General features: G+C 39.7%; 1 protein-coding gene across 12 annotated transcripts in view; it reads right to left on the bottom strand.

Moving 5' to 3' along the window:
• The window catches only part of agrn (agrin), a 253,929-nt gene that overhangs the window by 52,192 nt on the left and 182,527 nt on the right, over nt 1–19,210 (bottom strand). For 7 of the 12 annotated variants that reach the window (XR_014538003.1, XR_014538004.1, XR_014538005.1 and 4 more), the window contains 7 exons: nt 18,964–19,161; nt 17,138–17,338; nt 7,303–7,445; nt 7,096–7,201; nt 3,144–3,257; nt 2,001–2,165; nt 539–682 (listed from right to left, as the gene is read on the bottom strand). Coding sequence is in view for 9 of the 12 variants with exons in the window: in XM_083569679.1 (XP_083425805.1) it covers nt 539–682; nt 2,001–2,165; nt 3,144–3,257; nt 7,096–7,201; nt 7,303–7,445; nt 17,138–17,338; nt 18,964–19,161 (1,071 nt within the window). In the remaining 3 variants the exon portion in view is untranslated. The remainder of the gene's footprint in view (nt 1–538; nt 683–2,000; nt 2,166–3,143; nt 3,258–7,095; nt 7,202–7,302; nt 7,446–17,137; nt 17,339–18,963; nt 19,162–19,210) is intronic. The other 5 variants (XM_083569686.1, XM_083569678.1, XM_083569681.1 and 2 more) reach the window with 1 other exon arrangement.

Below are 19,210 nucleotides of genomic sequence, written 5' to 3'. Positions count from 1 at the left end.
TTCATCTGGCTGCATCCCAACTCACAGTGCTAGCTTCATTATGCACCTGACTTCTTCAGTCCTGTCAATATCTGACACTGGGTCTCTAATTACAGACGGAAAACGAGCTGATGCGGTGGGCGCACATCGGGGTGCGACTAATTTGCCTCACTCGTATCTGATTTCCTAATTCGACAGACATCTTGTTAAACTAGAGGCATGATTCTGAGAAGGTAAAGCGATGCTTGTGCCGCGGTGTTCGGAAATCAAATTAGCGATTTTCTGCAATTAATAGCGGCCAATGGTGCAAGTGGATTGAGTGATACAGCAAAACAAATGACACTTAGTCTCATTAGAATCTCAGAAGGAAAAAGAATCCCAGAACTTGTCAGGTGCAGCTGAGAGGCAGAAGCAGTGTTTGTGTGTGTGTGTGTGGGTGTGTGTGTGTGTGTGTGTGTGTGTGTGTGTGTGTGTGTGTGTGTGTGTGTGTGTCCCAGTAGGATTGCCTCTGTTGACAGTGTGAGCAGCAGCAGCTGGCGTGGGAAGAGGTTGATTTTACCTTTGTCACAGCCATTGGCGGCCATCTTGCTGCCGTCGGGGCAAACGTCACACTTCATGCCCTTCACTCCGGTCTTACAGGAGCAGAGGCCTGTCATCTGCTCGCAGTCATCCCTCACTGATCCCACTGCATCGCAGTTACACGCTGCAGACAGAGAGACAGACAGACAGACAGACATAGAGAGACAGACAGAAAATGTGAGCAACACAGAAACAGAATGAGGTACAGGCAGAGAGAAACAGAATTGTAAAACACAACAGAGAGGGAAATAGAAAGAGACAGACATAAGAATTGAAGGGCAGAAAGAGAAAGAAACACAGAGAAGGAGACAGACAAACTGATAGATAGACAGACAGCCTGACAGCGGAGATGGATAGACAGAGAAATAAATAGAAAAAGAGAATAAAAAAGCAGGATGGAGAGGCAAAAAAAATAATAAGGATATGGATAGGCAGTGAAAGAGATACAGGAGAGATGATGAGGACATACAGTGAGGGAAAGGTGATAGAGAGAGACAGAAAGAGAGAAAACTGAAAGAATGTCAGAAGAGGGAGAGATTGACATAATGAGACACAGGAAAACACAGAGAGAGTTTTACAGCAAAACAGAACGATATGGATGGAAAAACAAGGTGAGATGTGATAGAAAGAGACACAGGCAGACAGAAAGAGGTAGGAATACAGAACAAGACAAGCTGAGGACAAGAAAGACAGAGTGAGAGAGTTACATGGAGAGACAGAGATTGTGACAGAGTGAGAAAATAACGAGCTGTAACAATAAAACTGACTGGGCAGTTTTTATTAGATTTCTTGTGCCACTTAATTGAATTGCACTACAAACAAACACACACACACACACACACACACACACACACACACACACACACACACACACACACACACACACACACACACACACACAACCAAAAGGCAGTTCTGTTCCATGACCTCGGGACTGAAGGCAATACAGGTTCATGGGATGGTCATGTACCTCTAGGGTGAGAAGGTGAGAAACAAAACACACACCCACACAAGCACACATACACACACTAACCCCCTGACCACCTGTGGGACAATACAAACCAGCTCACGCTGCACAAATCGATGCTTGTTTTCCACCTCTGCTGAGCCGTACTGATGCTCTAATATTCTCGCTGCTCTAAAGGCAGACTTCACAGGTCAAGCGTGCATAAGCACAGACTTCCTGCTAGCCTCCGCATTCTAAACGCTTCAGTCAATAAAAATCACTGTCAAGGCAGGAGAGATACACTCGGGTGTCTGGACTTGCGCAGCGACACAGCTAAAGTGATTTAAGCAGAACGTTTCGCAGTCAATACCAATCCGAACGGGAGCGAGGAGGCGCAAGGAAGCTCGACCGACGAACACAAAACTAAATCACTACAAAGAAATTGAGAGTGACACTAAAAACAGAGCGGAGAAATGAGTAACCAAAGAGGACGTACGTGTACAGCCGCTCGCCTTCTCAGTTACGATACCGCGGAAGTTCCAGAAACCGGGCTCGCAGCGGTCGCACTTCAGACCTCCAACTCCGGGCTTGCAGGAGCACTGGCCTGTACTGGGCTCACACGATCCTCCGTACGACCCGTACTGGTTACAGTGACATTTACCTGAGCAAAAAAATGAATAAATACACAAAGCACTTAGTTAGCATTAGACAAAAAATAAACGATACAAATAAATATAGAAACATATGAAATAAAATGAAGGAGCAGAAGTTCTTCCAGTTTCTTCTGAATAATCACTGGCCACAGTGAGAGACAGTCACATTAATAAAACAAAGGACAAAAAAAAAAACATTTAAACAGATTATAAATGATAAAAAACTTCTCCAATCTATTTCATTTCTTACAATATAACTTATTTATCTATTTATTTATTTATTTAATTTGTTCTTTTAGAAATCAGGACTGAAATGCATGGCATTCATAACATTGTGAACTTTCTAACAAGGTTCAAATATACATACTCAGACTGATCAGCGTATTTATGATTGTATGTGTATTTATTAAAGATATGATTGCATTTTTTATTTCGATTTGTTATAGTTTTGATTTACTTTGTATATTTTTTTTAGATATATTCAACATTTGACAGAATGAATTGTTTGTAGCATTGTATTATCTATCTATCTATCTATCTATCTATCTATCTATCTATCTATCTATCTATCTATCTATCTATCTATCTATCTATCTATCTATCTATCTATCTATCCATCCATCCATCCATCCATCCATCCATCCATCCATCCATCCATCCATCCATCCATCCATCCATCCATCCATATATAAAAAATTTCCCTATCAATATTGGCTGCTGTACTGCTATTGGAAAATATATCTGTACATAACTGTGTATCTGATATCTGCAGTACAAATATCTGTAGGTCTGTACTGCTATTGGAAAAAAGCATGGTATTTTGCCATCTGCTGATTAAAAGGTAAAGAAACAGGCCAAATCTTCAATATGGTGAGTTCTCATTACTAGAAACATAATAAATCCAATTCTATTAATGAAATTTCCACTCCTAAAACCTTCTAAGAAACTGGAGGTTATATAAGAAAGAAGCAGATCAGGAGACATACTGGGACATCCGGCCATTTCGACACCCAGCGCAGCCGTCTTGTTGTCTTTACAGCATCCGTACACCGTCTCGCTGCAGTGTGTGTTTAGATCGGATGGGTTCGGGTTTACAATAGCTGAAGAGAAAGGAAAAAAAATAAGGAGGAGTGGTGAAGAGACAGTCAATGGAAACATGTTGAACGATTCTCAGCATTCTTTTAAGACAAATTAGACTAAGCAATCAGGAGTGAAATGCAATTTAGAGCAGCACAATAAGAACTGCTGGAGGAGCAGAAGTGGGAGAGTGTGCGTCTGGTCACAAGATAACAATTCTATTTACAGCTCCCGAGCACAATTCAAAAACGCGGTGGGAAAAAAATTATGCCATTATCGGGCCTGGAAAACAAACAACATGCAGCTTTGTGAATGCGTGGTGCCTGACATTTGACACATCCTGGGGGACCTGTTCGCTTCATTTATTCCTCGCTGAGATAACAACATACACACATACACAACAACGCCGAGCTATGAATTTCACTGGGGCAACTACACGCCCAGCACCTTACAGTTTACCATTTCCTGAAACCTGAAAATGTCCACAGGTTATATCAGAACAGAGAGGTCCTGCCAGTGGGGGTGAGAAATTTCTCAGGTTTTTAAATAGTAAATTATTCACACTAGGCTAAGCAAATCATTATGGAATTTGTTACTATGGTAACTAGTCTTTTGTTGTAATTTTTAAAACTGTTCTTTTTTTTCAATAGCTACATTACAAGTACATACATATATATGTAAATACGAGCTACACATCTATATGGAAATTACATACTATTAGCACAATATGACACAATCTTAAATGTCACTGTTGTGTTTGTGTCAAAATAGAAACTTAACCACGTTTAGCTGGCAGTGGTGCACCTGTCCGGTTCCTTAGCTGGAATATTAGGGGCATGGGTAATCCTATTAAACGGTCTAGGGTTTTTACCCACCTGAAACGCTTACGCGCTGACATAGTATTTTTGCAGGAAAATAGAAACTTAATGTAAATGTGCTGCTGCCACATGATTGGCTGATTGGTTAATTGTACCTGTACAAGTTTGTGGAAAAGTGACCATAAGATTTGTATGCGAACATTCCCTTCCAAATGTAGTCCCTATTTTCTGTTATAATAACCTTAAACTCTTCTGGGAAGATGTTCCACTCGATTTTAGAGTGCTCTTATGGAGATTTGTTTTCATCCAGTCATAAGGGTCAGTAAAGTCAGATATTGATGTACGGTGAGGAGTCCTGGGATGCAATCAATGTTCCAATTCATTCCAAAGGTGTTCAATAGGGTCAAGATCTTCCACTCCAATCCATGTAAACCATTACTTCATGGAGGTGGCTTTGTGAACAAAGAAATTGTTATGGTTTGGGTCTCTTGCTTCAAGTGAAGGGAAAATTGAATACTACATCATCCAAAGACATTTTTGAGGTATGAACCAAATAAGGCTGCGAGTCAGGAATTTTCTTTAGCACATATAGTGTATACAAAACATTTTCCTAACTAAAAGTAACAACAAAAAAAAGAATAATAAATTTGTCTTACCAGCAAAAGTCAATTTGCCTGTGTGGACTGTTTCATAGTCAACAACCTGACATATAGATTTATAACAAAGAAAGAAAAAGAAAAAAAAAAGCTTTTATTTCCTGCTGCTTGACACATGTGTAGACTGGTTTTTGGCTGCCATGTATGTTTAGTGATGTAAAGACTTTTTGATTTACTGGTTTGCTGAACATGGGAGAAATCCACCACTTTGTCAAAAAAAAAAAAAAAAAAAAACCTCTAGCAGTCTTTTGATGACACCGTGCACATGGGAAAACAAAAAAGAAAAAGAAAAAAACAGCCTTAAGACAGATCAAACCACTAAAGTAAAAAGCTCTGATTACATTTTAGTGGTCTTTTTTTATTTCTATTTCTCTCTGCCTTTTCTTTTCTCTCTAGGCCATTGAGTTGAATAGGTTTGGGCAGTGGAGAGAGGACGAGGGAGATCTTTCTTTTTTCAGCGTGTTTGCGACTTGCCGTTAGGTTGCATCGCCACCGGGTTATAAATTACAGCGTTCTAATGGTGATCAGTTGCCGTGCCTTTTCCCAGCACCAGAGATGGGCTTCAGACACACTTCATTACACCTTTTCCTGCTGCACTAGCCCTATTATCACATGGAACCTTTTAATTTCATACTTTCTTCTCCAGGCATTATTTTTTGTACCGATTCTTGTCTTTTTTTTTCATTTCTTAAATGCCTTTAACGCTCACCTAGCATTCAATGCGATCCTTCTTGCTTTAACAGGATCAGTTTGAAGCAACTGTGTGAATCTTATAAGGCCATTTATTTGCTACCGCACACAGTACCAGAGTACTTTGTGAACTGGCACCAGAGTACTGTGGCATACCTGTATTTAATCATTTATAATGGTACCCAGGGGGTTGAATGGTTACATATAATATGTCATGCTATACAGGTGAACAGAGAGTAGTCGGTTCTGCAGTGGTGGAGGGTAGAAAAGTACTTTCACCTTGTTACTGTTTCAAAAAAAATTTTCAAGTGTCAAGACTTTGTGTCTTTTTATTTTGGGGAACTTCTCTAAAATTTAACACGTAATATCTTACTTTTTTCTCCCCTACATTTCATAAAAAGATGAACACATATACCTGTCACAGGACCACAAGAGTAACCCCACGGTACTCTTATAAAAGTAAAAGTATCCACAGAGTAAGTGTTCACTCAGTACTTAAATTTTTACTCAAGTAATACTTATGCAGGCAATTTACCCTTTTTTTTTTTTTTTTTATAAAGGAATGGTTCACTTTGTCTAATACTGCTATTAGGTCAGTTTTGCTTACACTCCCAAAGTGTATATACCATTCTTCTGTGCTGACTTAATATTTTTATATATATATATAATATTTTTTATTTTTTATTTATTTATTTTTTTTTTCTGTCAGAAGTAGCAACATGTCCTCGCAGCCCCACAAGGGCGATTTGATTATTTGATTAGCGCTGTCTTGGGGTCAGTGAAATCTAATTTCCAATTAGCGGAATTGCCCAGATTCTTTTGAGGCCTTCTTTTGCACTCTTGTGGTCGGCATGTGGGCAAAGTCAAGTGACTTGGTGCATATCAACTGCAGAACCCCAATGAGATTTCCATTGATCTGAGCTTGGCCAGTGAGAGGAAGAGTACAAGGATGTGGAGGTGGAGGAGGAGAAAGAGGAGGAGGAGGAGGAGGAGGAGGCATTCGAAAGCCCTTTGCACTGGTGAAAAGTTCTCCAAAAAGGATTGATTTTTCACGGCCTCCACAGAAGCATGACTGAGCCTGGCTGGAAGGCCTGAGCGGCTTTGGAGCAGAAAAGTTAAGGGGAACAAAGATAAGAAGAGGAAAGGAGTGGGTGTGGGAATGAGAGTAAGTCGAGAGACTGTAGGGAGGAAGGGAATGAAAAAAGGGGACAGAAATGGAGAAGAATATAGAGTGCAAGTGCATCAATGTATGTGTGTGTGTGTGTGTGTGTGTGTGTGTGTGTGTGTGTGTGTGTGTGTGTGTGTGGGTGGGTGTGGGTGTGTGTGCGTGTGTAAGGTGTGTAGTGTGTGTAGTGTGTGAGGAATAAAACTCTACAGACGGCCTGAGGGAATCACTCTGCTCTGATCATACTCTCTCTCTCTGTCTCTCTCTCTCTGTCTGTGTGTCTGTGCTCTGGAGTACACAAGCCTCTTGAAGCTGAAAGACGCACAGTGCTTGCATTCAGCTTTATTGATACGGTAACAGCCTGCCATTTCACCACCAGTAAGCAAGGAGCTGTTGTACTAATCTCCAGAGAAATTAGACACAGGGAAAAGAGAGAGCAAGAGAGAGAGAGAGAGAGAGAGAGAGAGAGAGAGAGAGAGAGAGAGAGAGAGAGAGAGAGAGAGAGAGAGAAAATAAAACGCAGGTTAGTTACCTGCACAAGGTGCTTGGCTATAAGGCAGCAGCTCAACCTGCTTCTCACACCTGGCCTTCCTTAGCTCGCACAGGCTGCTGTAGTTTTTCCCATCATTTCCACAAACCTGCAAAGAATAAAGGCAGGATGATGCAACCTGGTCATCAGATTCATCTTGGTTTGTTAATTTTTTTTTTTTTAATTATTGCCAATTGAAAAACAACACACCTTGGTGTGAGACACGTTCTGGCAATCAAATTCGCATATGCAGCGTTCGTCTTCGCTGTCGTTATCCCATGAGCCTCCAAATTTATGACAGCGTTCCTGCTCGCATGCCTCCACCCCGGAGCCTGAGCCTCCAGAACCGCAGTCTGTAGAAACACGAATACATATTTCCATTATACACACAGCGTTAAAACATATAAATAAAAAAACAACCCGAAACAAACACAAATAGCTCAGATCAACTAGGAAGTGACAAAAAAAGAAAAGAAATACTTTAGAGACACACAGACACAAGGGAACTGACAAACACAGACACACATTTGCATATCTTAATGCGGCACATTGCCTACTAATAAAGAAGAAAAAAAAATCTTTGATACTTTCAAGCAACTTCTTTTTTAATCCAATGGCTGCAAAGAATTAACAGGCGGTGATAAAGTATTTCTACTGTGGATATTTCGCAAGCTGAGCGGTGTACATGTAATTTTTCTCGTGTTAGTGGAAACTGAACTCAAGGCACTGCTGAAGACATGAGATAATAACCATCCATGAAACAACTGACAAAATAAATAACCAGCAATAATACTGAGCTATCTCTCTTCTTTTCTTATAATAGAAAATGTTTTTTATCCTTTCAGGCCACGCTCAATTCAAACTATTCTGATCCAAACTCTTTAAACTGATCAGCGTTTAAAGCATGGGAATATTACCTCCCAGGGAATTCCTACATTAATAAACACTATATAAATGAAAGTATTGAGGCACCTGACTTTTCCAGTCAGAACTGTTACCACAAATTCAGAGGCATACAATTATATTAAATGCCTTTGGATGAGGTAGCATTATATTTTCCCTTCACATAAACTAGGAGACCCCAGCATGACATTGTGCAAAAAGCAGGCTCTATGAAGATATGGTTTTACATACTTCTATAGAGCTCTGACCCCAGCCTTACTGAACACCTTGAGGATGAACTGGAACGCTGACTGCACCCCAGGCCCCCTCATTCTACTTCAGTACCTTACTTTATTAATACCTTTGTGGCTAAATATGCACAAATCTCCACAAGGACATTCCAAATGCATCATTACATCTTTCTACAAACGTGAGGATTATTATAAGAGCAAATGGGAACTAAATGTGGAAAGGGATGTTCTAAAAGCACATACACATCTCATGCCATTGTGTCCACAAACTTTTGTCCATAGAGTAAGCTTTTTTCATGAGGGATCTACTAAAGATTATGACCATTTTTTGTCGTTAAACCTTCAATCAACCCTGTTATACAAACAACGAAGTGACAGTCACAGTCACACATTTAATTGGAAGCCACATCATCTGAATTTTTCTGAAAATCATCGGAAAGGAGAAAAGTAAATTCTCTCTGTCATTACATGCACAGCTTTGAGTTCACTTCGAAAGTGCAAATCTGTTACCCAATAATAGGCTGAAAGTAAATTATAAAAAAAAAAAAAAAACATTTGAAGTAAACCATTAGAAAATCCTTAATGTGCACATGCTATTAGCATGAATGCTAGTTAACCACATTTTGTGCATTTGCTAATTCTATGATTAAAAAAAAAAAACGATTTCTTTCAAACGTTGTAGTAAAATACTGACATTTTGAGAAAGAAGAATAAAAAAAACATGAAACAAACACAAAAGAATGATATGCTTAAGGAAAAAAATGCATGTTTCCCTCATCATTTTAAGAATTTCAATAGCTAAATGGAACCACATTCTGTCTAAAAAATAATTTAAAGTTGTTTTTATTCTCAAGCCATGTTCAGGAACTAAAACTGGCACTTGTGTTATTGCTATACCCTGAGGCTAAATCCGGTCCTGCACACAATAAACCATTTACAGTTTACATTCATTGACATTTCACCTCCATACTGGAAAAAAGCAATTAACAACAAAAGGACGTCCGTTCTATTTAAAATGTCCCAGAGCTGTACCAGTTTAAACTCAAACTGGATGTACAAATTTAAACAGCTGCCAGTGATGATGAGAGAAGAAAGAGCCGTAAGGAACAAGACCAAAGCATCCAGTGCAGAAGCACAGCAGCCCAGGGCAGACGGAAATGACTCAGTACAGCAAAAATCCCCTCCTGTGTGATCTGAAATTGAATGTGTGTTGGCATGACATACTGACAATTCACAATGACACTTATTCAACGACTTGCTGTGTCTGGAAATGAAAGAGTGACTGAGAGAAAAACTTGCATTTTTATTTACAGACCATCATCAGAACCTGCATTATCGGTAATAACCTATAATCTGGATAACCAGCAAACATGTCAACAATTACAAAATTGATCAGTTTACGGCTATAAATAAAACAATCTGAAGCGATTCCTGTTAAGACTTTCGAATAAAACCATTGTTCCTGAATGCTGCTGTTAATTTGACACAAGGGGAATAAACTAATTTCTCTCTCCATTAGACTTTACATATTCTGTTGTTAAACAATCCATGTCATTACCAGAAAGAAAGGAAGTTTCAAATCTATACAAATCTCATCTGGAGCTGAGGTTTCCAGCCCTGGAGCTAGTCTCTGGGCCTGTTAGCTGTAAAAAAAATAAATGCATATAAATATGCAATTTGCGCTATAGGAGGTGTTAATGTTTAGAAAACCAGAGGCTCTGACATGCAGCTACTGTAGTTTATGGGTTGTGCTCCAGTACCCATGGACATTTACACCACACGCTGCATCCGCAAAGCACACAGCATTGTGGATGACCACACACACCTGTCACACACACACTTCACCCTCCTACCATCAGGGAAACGGTTCCGAAGCATTTCGGGCCCTCACAACAAGGCTGTGCAACAGTTTTTTCCCGCAAGCCATCAGGCTCCTCAACAAACATCTGAACTGAACTCTCTCTCACACACACACTTACACACAACTGTGTGACTGATCTGTACAACCGGACTCAACACACATACACTTCGCACACCCAGGTTTCAGCAGCATTCACACCTTTCATTATCGCAAAATGTTTACATGCCGTTTGTTGCTGATTTTCCCGGGACTTGCTCTCTTTGCACAATATTCTGTCCAAATCCTTTGGTCATTGTTCACTTTATTTTGATTGCTGCTATTGTTGAATTGCACAATTCTGTTTACATTTTTCTGCTACTGTGCACCTTATTCTGTCACGACAGGTTTTACTGGCGAAGCTATTGCTATCGCTGTTTTTATTTTTATATTTTGTGTAATGTGTATTGTCCTGCACTGTCCTGTGTTGTCTTGCACTGTCCTGTGTTGTCTTTTGCACTGTCCTGTGTTGTCTTTTGCACTGTTTGCACCAGTTGCACACATGCACTTTATGTGGCAAAGATCTCAGTTCCTGGCCCTGTGTTCTTCTGTTCTGTGACTGTTGTTTACTGTTGTTTTATGTTGTTTTATGTTGCACCTGAGTTCAGGAGGAACGTTGTCTCATTTCACTGTGTACTGCATCAGCTATATATGGTTGAAATGACAATAAAAGCTTCTTGACTTGACTACCTGGGTTAAGCCACTGAAATATTTTGTTTTCCATTTTTCCTTGTATATAATGAATCATGTGATTAATAGAAATGAGTACTTTCATCTTTACTGGTAGTGATATTCTTGTGACCCAACATTCCATCCATCCATCCATCCATCCATCCATCCATCCATCCATCCATCCATCCATCCATCCATCCATCCATCCATCCATCCATCCATCCATCCATCCATCCATCCATCCATCCATCCATCCATCAGTCCAATTTCTATACTATTTATTCTACACAGGTTTGTGATAGAGCCTGGAACCTATTCCAGGAAACACTATACACCCTGAAAAGGGTGGCAACCCATCACAAAGGACAATGTCACACACACACACACACACACACACACACACACACACACACACACACACACACACACACACACACACACACACACACACACACACACACACACACACACAAAACTGATCATTGGGAAATAACCATTAGCATTTAATAGATGTCATGGGTAACTGACCAAAAGCAAAAGACAACCTTGATAACTGCTAAGCCATCAAAAAAAAAAAAAAACTACTACCAAATCAAAAAATAGGCAAAGTCCCGACAAATGGACCACTTTCCCCACCAAACGGCTCTCTGACCTTTTCTGGAATCTAAAATAATGAACTGTAACAAAAGAATGATTAAAAATTCCCATTCAAAGCAGACTTCCCCTTCAAACACAGAGACTAATTGGAAAATATGAGCGCTCGCACTGACTCCACAGGAAATCAATGGGAAGGTCTGATTCAACGGGCTTAATATCCCGATGAAAGGATTGTATTAGTTATAATTAGCATCAGCTTGAGTTCAGAGAGCTTGAAAGCTTGAAGGGCAAATCTACATATTGTACATGCTCTCCATCAAAATGGAAGGAAAAAGTAAGACGTCCCGGGAGCATCCTCGGAACGAGCCTGATTCGAGACGTCTCGGAGAAGCACATTTATTCAGTTGTAGTTAATGAAAACGAGAGCTCGTTAGCCATCCATGTAAGCTCAGAGGACACATTATTCGCTTAACTCTATCATCACACTTTAATGTTACAGCCAGTGGACAGCTGCTTGGGAAATCTTAAAGAGAGGTGCTTCTCGTTAAGATCCTAAACTGCTATTTCAGATTAAACGCATACCGTACGATTCATTTAACACCGGACTTGAACGAGGCTCAAAGAGTTGAAAAGGTTGTAGGAGGTTAGGTTGGTTCATATCATTTTCAGTTGCGTGTTGCTAAAGTCGAGTTCACTCGAAGTGAAGGGAATCAATAGTGCTGGAGGAACTGGTACTTAACATAAAGCATTTAAAATAGATTACAGAGAAGATCAGGTTTGAACTGAATTCAAGGGAGAGAAAAACAGTCAGGATGGAAGAGCGTTGAGGTTTAATTATCCCAGATGTATCAACAACGAGCGCACTCAGCCCTAGCAATCTGCTCACCCAGATACACCGAGCAAATAAGTCTCTCGTCACATGCGTCACGCTTCATCTACGAAGTGTGATCGCTATTAGCATGTGCCTGATCTAATTAGACAGATTTGAGAAGAATTTTGTTCGATGAGGACAAACAAAGCAACAAAATGTGGAAATGCACTGATAAATCAAATGTTTGTTGCGAAAAAAAAGGAAAAATCTATTTTAATGGTCCAAACAGTCTGACAGCAGTTCCCGCTGTAAATACTTTAGCTCTGATTAAAGAGTGCATGTGCTGTGCAGCAGGACAGGACTGCGGCAGCCGTCATGGGTTCTAATCACACACTGATACACACAGGAAATTTGTTTAGGCTTCCTATCTTAGAACACTGACCACCACACAAGCACACACTACGCCACAACCTAAAAGCCTGAGTCGTGTAATTTTGCCTTCACAGTATCACCATAATGGCATTCTGTGTCTATTAATCTGTGTTTATCAATCTGCTAGCTCATCGATCTAAATGTATTAGCCACAAAGATCAACCTAATCTTTAAAATTATTTTAATTTATCACCTATTCTAAAAAGGAAAAGCTTGTGTTCCACAGTGAATATCTTAGTTTGCTGTAAATGTTTATACAGTATATGTGTAAAAATGCAATCAAATAATCAGAATTGGACATTTTCTACTACTATATTATAACTGTTTTGAAAACGAAATGTTTTCTGAAAGTATGTATCTCAACCAGAAGTGACTGTAAGAAAAAGCTGTGAAAAAATGTATTACTGTATATTTCTATAATGACACTAATAATTACTATTAATTAGATTACGTCTAGATTTATAACCTACTCTCCACTCACTATCCACATTTCATCTGGCAGCATTACAATGCATAATGTTTCAGACAAACATCAGAATAGAGGGAAAATGTGATCTCTGCGATTTTAATCCATGGCATCTGTGGTTTGAGTTTTTCAGAAACTGCAAATCTCCTGGAATTTTCACACAGAGCAGTTGCGAGAGTTTAAACAGAATAGTGTGAAAAACAAAACAAACAAAAAATCCGTTCTGTTGGTTGAAACATCTTACAGATGAGTGAATTCAGAAAAATATGGTCCATGCTGCAAAGGACTCATTGCTTAAATCATTGCTATTTACAACTGTGGTGAGCAGAAAAGCATCTCATCATGCACAAAACATCAAACCTTGAAGAGATGGGCTACAGCTATTGAAGATCATATCAGCTACCGTTCCTGTCAGCCAAGAACAATCTGAGGCAAACATGGGCACCTGAAATCTTTTAAATTAAAAATTTTTAAAAAGCAAATCTTTTCCCTGTCTTCATCCTGTCTCCAACTTTCCGTTTTGGGTGAGTTTGTACTCATGATAGCCTCAGATTGCTGTTCTTTGGCAGGAGTAGAATCTGGTGTGTCTGTTGAAGCTCATCCACCTCAAGGTTTAATGTGCTGTGCATTTTGAGACGCTTCCTCATGCTAACGCTTTTTATTAGGTCATGTAAATGTTTTCAATATTTATTTAATGTCATCAGAACAGTGTGTATAGTTGCTGCTCTCTGTTTTGATGATGATATGACGTACCAGAATCAGAATCAATTTTAACTAGCAAGGTTTAAAACAAACTGTGTTCATCACTACATTAGTTGGCTGACAGCCAGGTAAAGGTTAGAAAGTAGCCAAAATAAAAACAAAGTTGTTTTGGCTCGAATCTATTTATAGTTACTAAAAAGAACAGATTTTTTAATGTTCAGGGAACTAAAACTTGAATGGTTTTCCAGAACCACATCCCACGTTATCCCGCACTCACTGGAAGCACCGTAACCTCCATGTTGTTTGGTTTTTATTCCCTGCCCTATAATCTGCACCCTGATTGGTCCACAAAAAAAAAGCATGATGTCAATTGGCACCTTATGAAAAGTTGCATTTTTGAGAGTTCCACCCACATTGCGTGTAAACCGTGCTCTGGCGTCCGAGGACTAAAAATAACTCCTAGTGTTAAAACAGCCTCAGAGGAAGGGTGCTTGTGAAGGCGTATTCTGCTCGTGCATTAAGACCACAAAAAAAAAAAAAAAAAAACACTTTCACACACATATAAAATGCATAAATAATAAGTCTGGATGGGTAGTGGTAAGCAGGGCACTAATTAGTTTTTCTACTTTGATGTGACTGCAGACGAACCTTTCTAATAGCGAATCTAGAATCCTGACTTGTCTGCCTCAGCCGTTCTCAGAAGGCTTTTCCTCTTCCCCTTCACTTTATCATGGCTTAACGAGGGTCCATTTAGCCAGGGGATTTTCATTAAGAGAAGCAAGTAAACAAAATAAAATGATAATAAAAAAAAGCCAGCCAGCCAGAAACAAAGAGGCGGAGGATGCTAGTGGAGAAGTGACCTTCAAATTTATGTCAGTTTGGTTTCAGTAAGAAATCCTTGTAAACCCGATGCGTGCAGGTCCTTTCTGTGAGGAAGTCGAGAAACACATCCATCATGAGCATCTAACGCACAACCTGGCCTTCACAACTTATGCGGCAGGAGGTTGTTTACCTATTGTTTGTTGGTCATTTGTCACTGGCGGCGCAATAAGGGGTTGGACAGAATGTTAGAGAAAATAAAACTCAGTGCGCCACAAAGACTGATCGACAATATTGCGCCATCCAGCACGGCAAACAGTGCACTGTCGTAAGACAAGATACTTGTGTAGGATGAAGGATCACGTGCCAGCACCCTACCTTCCCTCCCCCATCTCCTATCAGACCTTTTCTCCAGTTAGAGCCCGTGTTTTTTTTTTTTTACTGATACTTCGCCCCTATTCAGGTGTATCGCCCGGATATTTGCAACACATAATCCTATTTAGCGAACGTGTATTCTATTAAAAAAAGGAGGGCGCTCGGAGGTGATGCACTGCTCTCTCCCGCCACTTTGTCAGTGTCTACAAAGAAGCTAAGCTTAAGCTTAGCGGAGTGTGAAATTAAACAGGTGATAAATTTCCTAGCGTGGCCAAATGCCGGGAACACCGTCATTTTTCATTACCACAAAGTAAAGAGTGAGGGAGCGCTCCCATTTCTTTTCTGTAACTAATGAACATACATAAATGTGGGGAAAAAAAAAAAAATCACCTCTAAGCTTCTAATGCTTTTTTTTTGCTGTAATAAGAAAATATTTTCTACTTTTGACATCCAGGAGGAATCAATTACCTTGGATTCAGAAGGGCCAAAAAATCAAGTGTGATTCCACGATTGCTATATGATTTATCTTTTGTGAATCTTATATATATATATATATATATATATATAAATTTAAAAAACATTTTAAAACAGTTAATGATCTACTTAAAAATGATTAAAGCCCTGTCATTATCACAATCTAATAGCAGAGAGAGAGAGAGAGAGAGAGAGAGAGAGAGAGAGAGAGAGAGAGAGAGAGAGAGAGAAAAGTATTCAAATGTTCTTATTTTTTTACGAAATATTGATGCAACTTTATCATGTGACTTGCAAACTATTTTAGAGGACTGAATAAGGTCAGGGCACAGGAATGCTTCAAGTATGAGATATGAACGGATTTACATATGCAAAATGCAAAAGATCTTTTTAAGTGTTTACACTCGAATGGAAAAAAAAAATTCAAATACTGCTAGATGTGAATGAAAATGTTTTTGAAATTTGGATTTTGAACATCCCATTCCACATTCAGCCCCTATTTGCTGTTACAATGACCTCCACTGTTCTGTAAAGATGTGTGCTTGAGGAGATTTGTGCTCATTCAGCCACAAGGGTTTTAGTGAAGTACTGATGTAGAGTGAAGAGGCCTGGGGTGCAGTCAGCGTTCCAATTAATTCTTAAAGTGTTCAACAGAGTTGAGGTCAGAGCTCTACAACAGGCCACTGAAGATCTTCCACTCCAACCCAAGTAAACCATATCTTCATGGAGCTGGTTTTGTACACATGGGCAGTGTCATGCTGGAACAGGTTTGGGTCTCCTAGGTCAAGTGAAGGGAAAATGTTATGCTGTCACATCTAAGGACATCCTATACAACTTTGGGCCTCCTTCTTTGTGATAAAAGTGTGGGGAACAACCTGCTTGGAAAAGTCAGGGATTCTATTTATGTGAAAGACTCCTTACTTATGTTTAAAATGTCTTTACATGCATATCTCTAAATGCAACATCACTACAAGACAAACAGCAACAAAACCAAAGCACAGGAGAATTTGTAAAGGCTATAGGTCAAAACTGAATGCATCTCTATTAGATAAAGAAACTCCTTTATTACTCTTTTGGTCTCAGAAGCCCATCATGATTGTTCCCACACAAAGGCAGCCTGAAGCCTAAACAGTATCTTAGCTATAGCTTTGTCGAATGACGAGAGCAAAAAGTGGAAAGATAAAAACATTCAAACCACGGCCTGTGGGAAAAGCCTATTATACAGGCCTGACATCTCCGAAGGCAAAGTTTCCACAGCCTTCAGGGAAACAACACGAACGAGTGACGAGTCGGCAGGAAAAAACAAGAGGCGAAAACACGCCATGGGTGGCCGTCTGTGGGTTGTTAAAGATGACAAAAAGACGGACAGAGCAAAGTCTGCGCTTCTCGTATGAAAGGTCAGTGTGCGGAGACATAAATGACTGCAACGAGCCTGGAGTTGAATAGGAGTTGATCCAGACATGCCACAGTAACACGCCATGCCAGCTGTGAAAAGAGTCCACAATAATAGGGATGTTCGCCTCGGATCTTTGTCTGCACCTGACTACCGTCTGTCTCTGCGTATTAGATTCACTTAGGGATGCTCCCTCTTTTCCTGTTGTAGCACTGATGCAGTCCAGACCGACAGACACTGACAGACAGAGTGATATGTGTATAAATAAGCGCCGTACCTTCGTCACAGCTGCCAGGCTTCGACACTTCTATGGATATCTTCTGCTTACAGGACGTCGCGCGCAGTTCACAATCGTTGACGTAGGTCACGCCGTCAGTGCCGCACACCGGAGCAACGGGCAGATCTGAACACTGTGGGCACTCGCACTTATTCTGGACACAGCGGGCACCCCAACTGCACACAGTGCCGCCACAGGTCTCTGTTAACAAACACACATTCACACACAGACACACACAAGCATACAAACATAATATAGACACAAACACAACAAACTCATTCGCATTCACCTCCTGTGACTCATCCCAAAGCCGACGTCCCAACGTTTACGTCTGCGACTAAATATGTGCGTTCACAAATGAAAGACACGATGGCATGAATAGCAGGGCTCTATTTTCGTGATTATAATGCAAGTGTAAAAAAAATATGTAGATTCCAATCAGGGGGTTTGGAGAGTGTAGGTGGGGTAGATGCATTTTCTTACACATGTATTTTTTTTTTGTATACCTCTGTAAGATGTGGGTTAGGCAAGAGTTAATCAAAGCAGCTTTTCTTCTTAGATTTTCTTTATACTATAGATCACATCAATAAAAAAAAATAAAAAAAAGAAATGATAAAACACGTGGCTCCTTGTTATTGGAATGTGAAGGACACCATAAAAAAGAAACCAAATGATAAGCCTAAAAATTAAACCCTGAAATCACCAGTGGTGGACAGCAAGGAAATAATTCATTACTGTACTTAAGTAGCTTTATCTCGTATCTGTACTTTACTGAAGTATTTTAATTTGGGAAGACTTTTACTTTAATCTCAATACATTTCAAAGTCAAATATCTTACATTTTCTTTTTATTTATAAGTGGATAAAAACTTAACAGGTTAAGCACGCAGCAAACCACTAATCAGGGTAGATCGTGCACTCGTTCTTTTGTTTTAATTGGCGCTTAGTGGTATCATAGAGTTCAGCGTCAGTTCAACAGCAAGCAGAACATTTCGAGAGAAATAAATGACAGAAGAAACTCCCGACTCTAACTTGCCACAACAACCGTGGCCTTATTTGAGTGATGTTTTTGAAATCGTTGAAGAGAAGGTTTTGGCCTCATGATCATTTTAATAGATATCGATCAGTGTTTAGTAATTACTATCAGTATATTAATAGATTGATGCGCTGAGAGTAACAGAGTCTTTTCACATAAACTGCGAATTTGAGTTGATTTAGCAAAGAGTCTTGATGATGATGATGATAATAGGAACATTATAGCCATAATAAATCATAGTACTTTGGATATTTAAGTATATTTAAAAGCAAATACTTTTGTACTTCTACTAAAATGAAAGTTTAAAATGAGCACTTTTACTGGAGTCATATTTTACCTGCTCAATCTCTACATTTACTCAAATACATGCTTTGTGTACTTTGCCTGCCACTGGTAATTACAAACAGAAATGGATTTTTGTGGCTAGTTTAATTGATATATATTATAAGTTGTTTGAATTTGTTACATTTACAATACAAAATTTGTATTTAACTAGGATGTGTGAAATATTTGATTTGGATTGAGGTTGGACATTCCTGAAAGGCAACAGGAAACGGCCTGTCAGGACAAAACCACACTGTGGTAGCAGATTGACATTTGATTGACATTTGACATTTGAAGTTCTAACTGTAATTTTACACTTGCACCTGCATAAATATAGAGCCATTAGTATTGTATACTGGGTCTTGAAAATCAAGCATTTCGCATGATTTATGAAAGTTCTCAGAGTCAGTGCATGCATGATGAGAGATGAAGAGCGGCCGAGCGGTTTTTCGCCGTAAAGTACTCACTGCATTCTCCCTGCCCCACCACATGGAGGTCTAGCTGCTCGATACAGGCGTGTACGTGCAGCTCGCACTCATTCGTATACGTGATGCCATCACTTCCACACACGGGCTGCTTGGAGACCACACACTCCTTTGGGCAAACGCAGCGGCGGGTCTGCTCGTCACAGATAGCACCGAACGAGCAGTTTGTGCAGGCCTTATCTGCAGGAGAGAAGAGGGATGTTAGTGGAAGAGAAGATCAGTAAGAAGA

The sequence above is a fragment of the Silurus aristotelis genome, assembly GCF_946808225.1.
Source record: "Silurus aristotelis genome assembly, chromosome: 19".
In the NCBI taxonomy this organism is placed as follows: domain Eukaryota; kingdom Metazoa; phylum Chordata; class Actinopteri; order Siluriformes; family Siluridae; genus Silurus; species Silurus aristotelis.
Note: the sequence above shows the minus strand (reverse complement) of the source record. Positions and strands in the feature narration are given on the sequence as shown.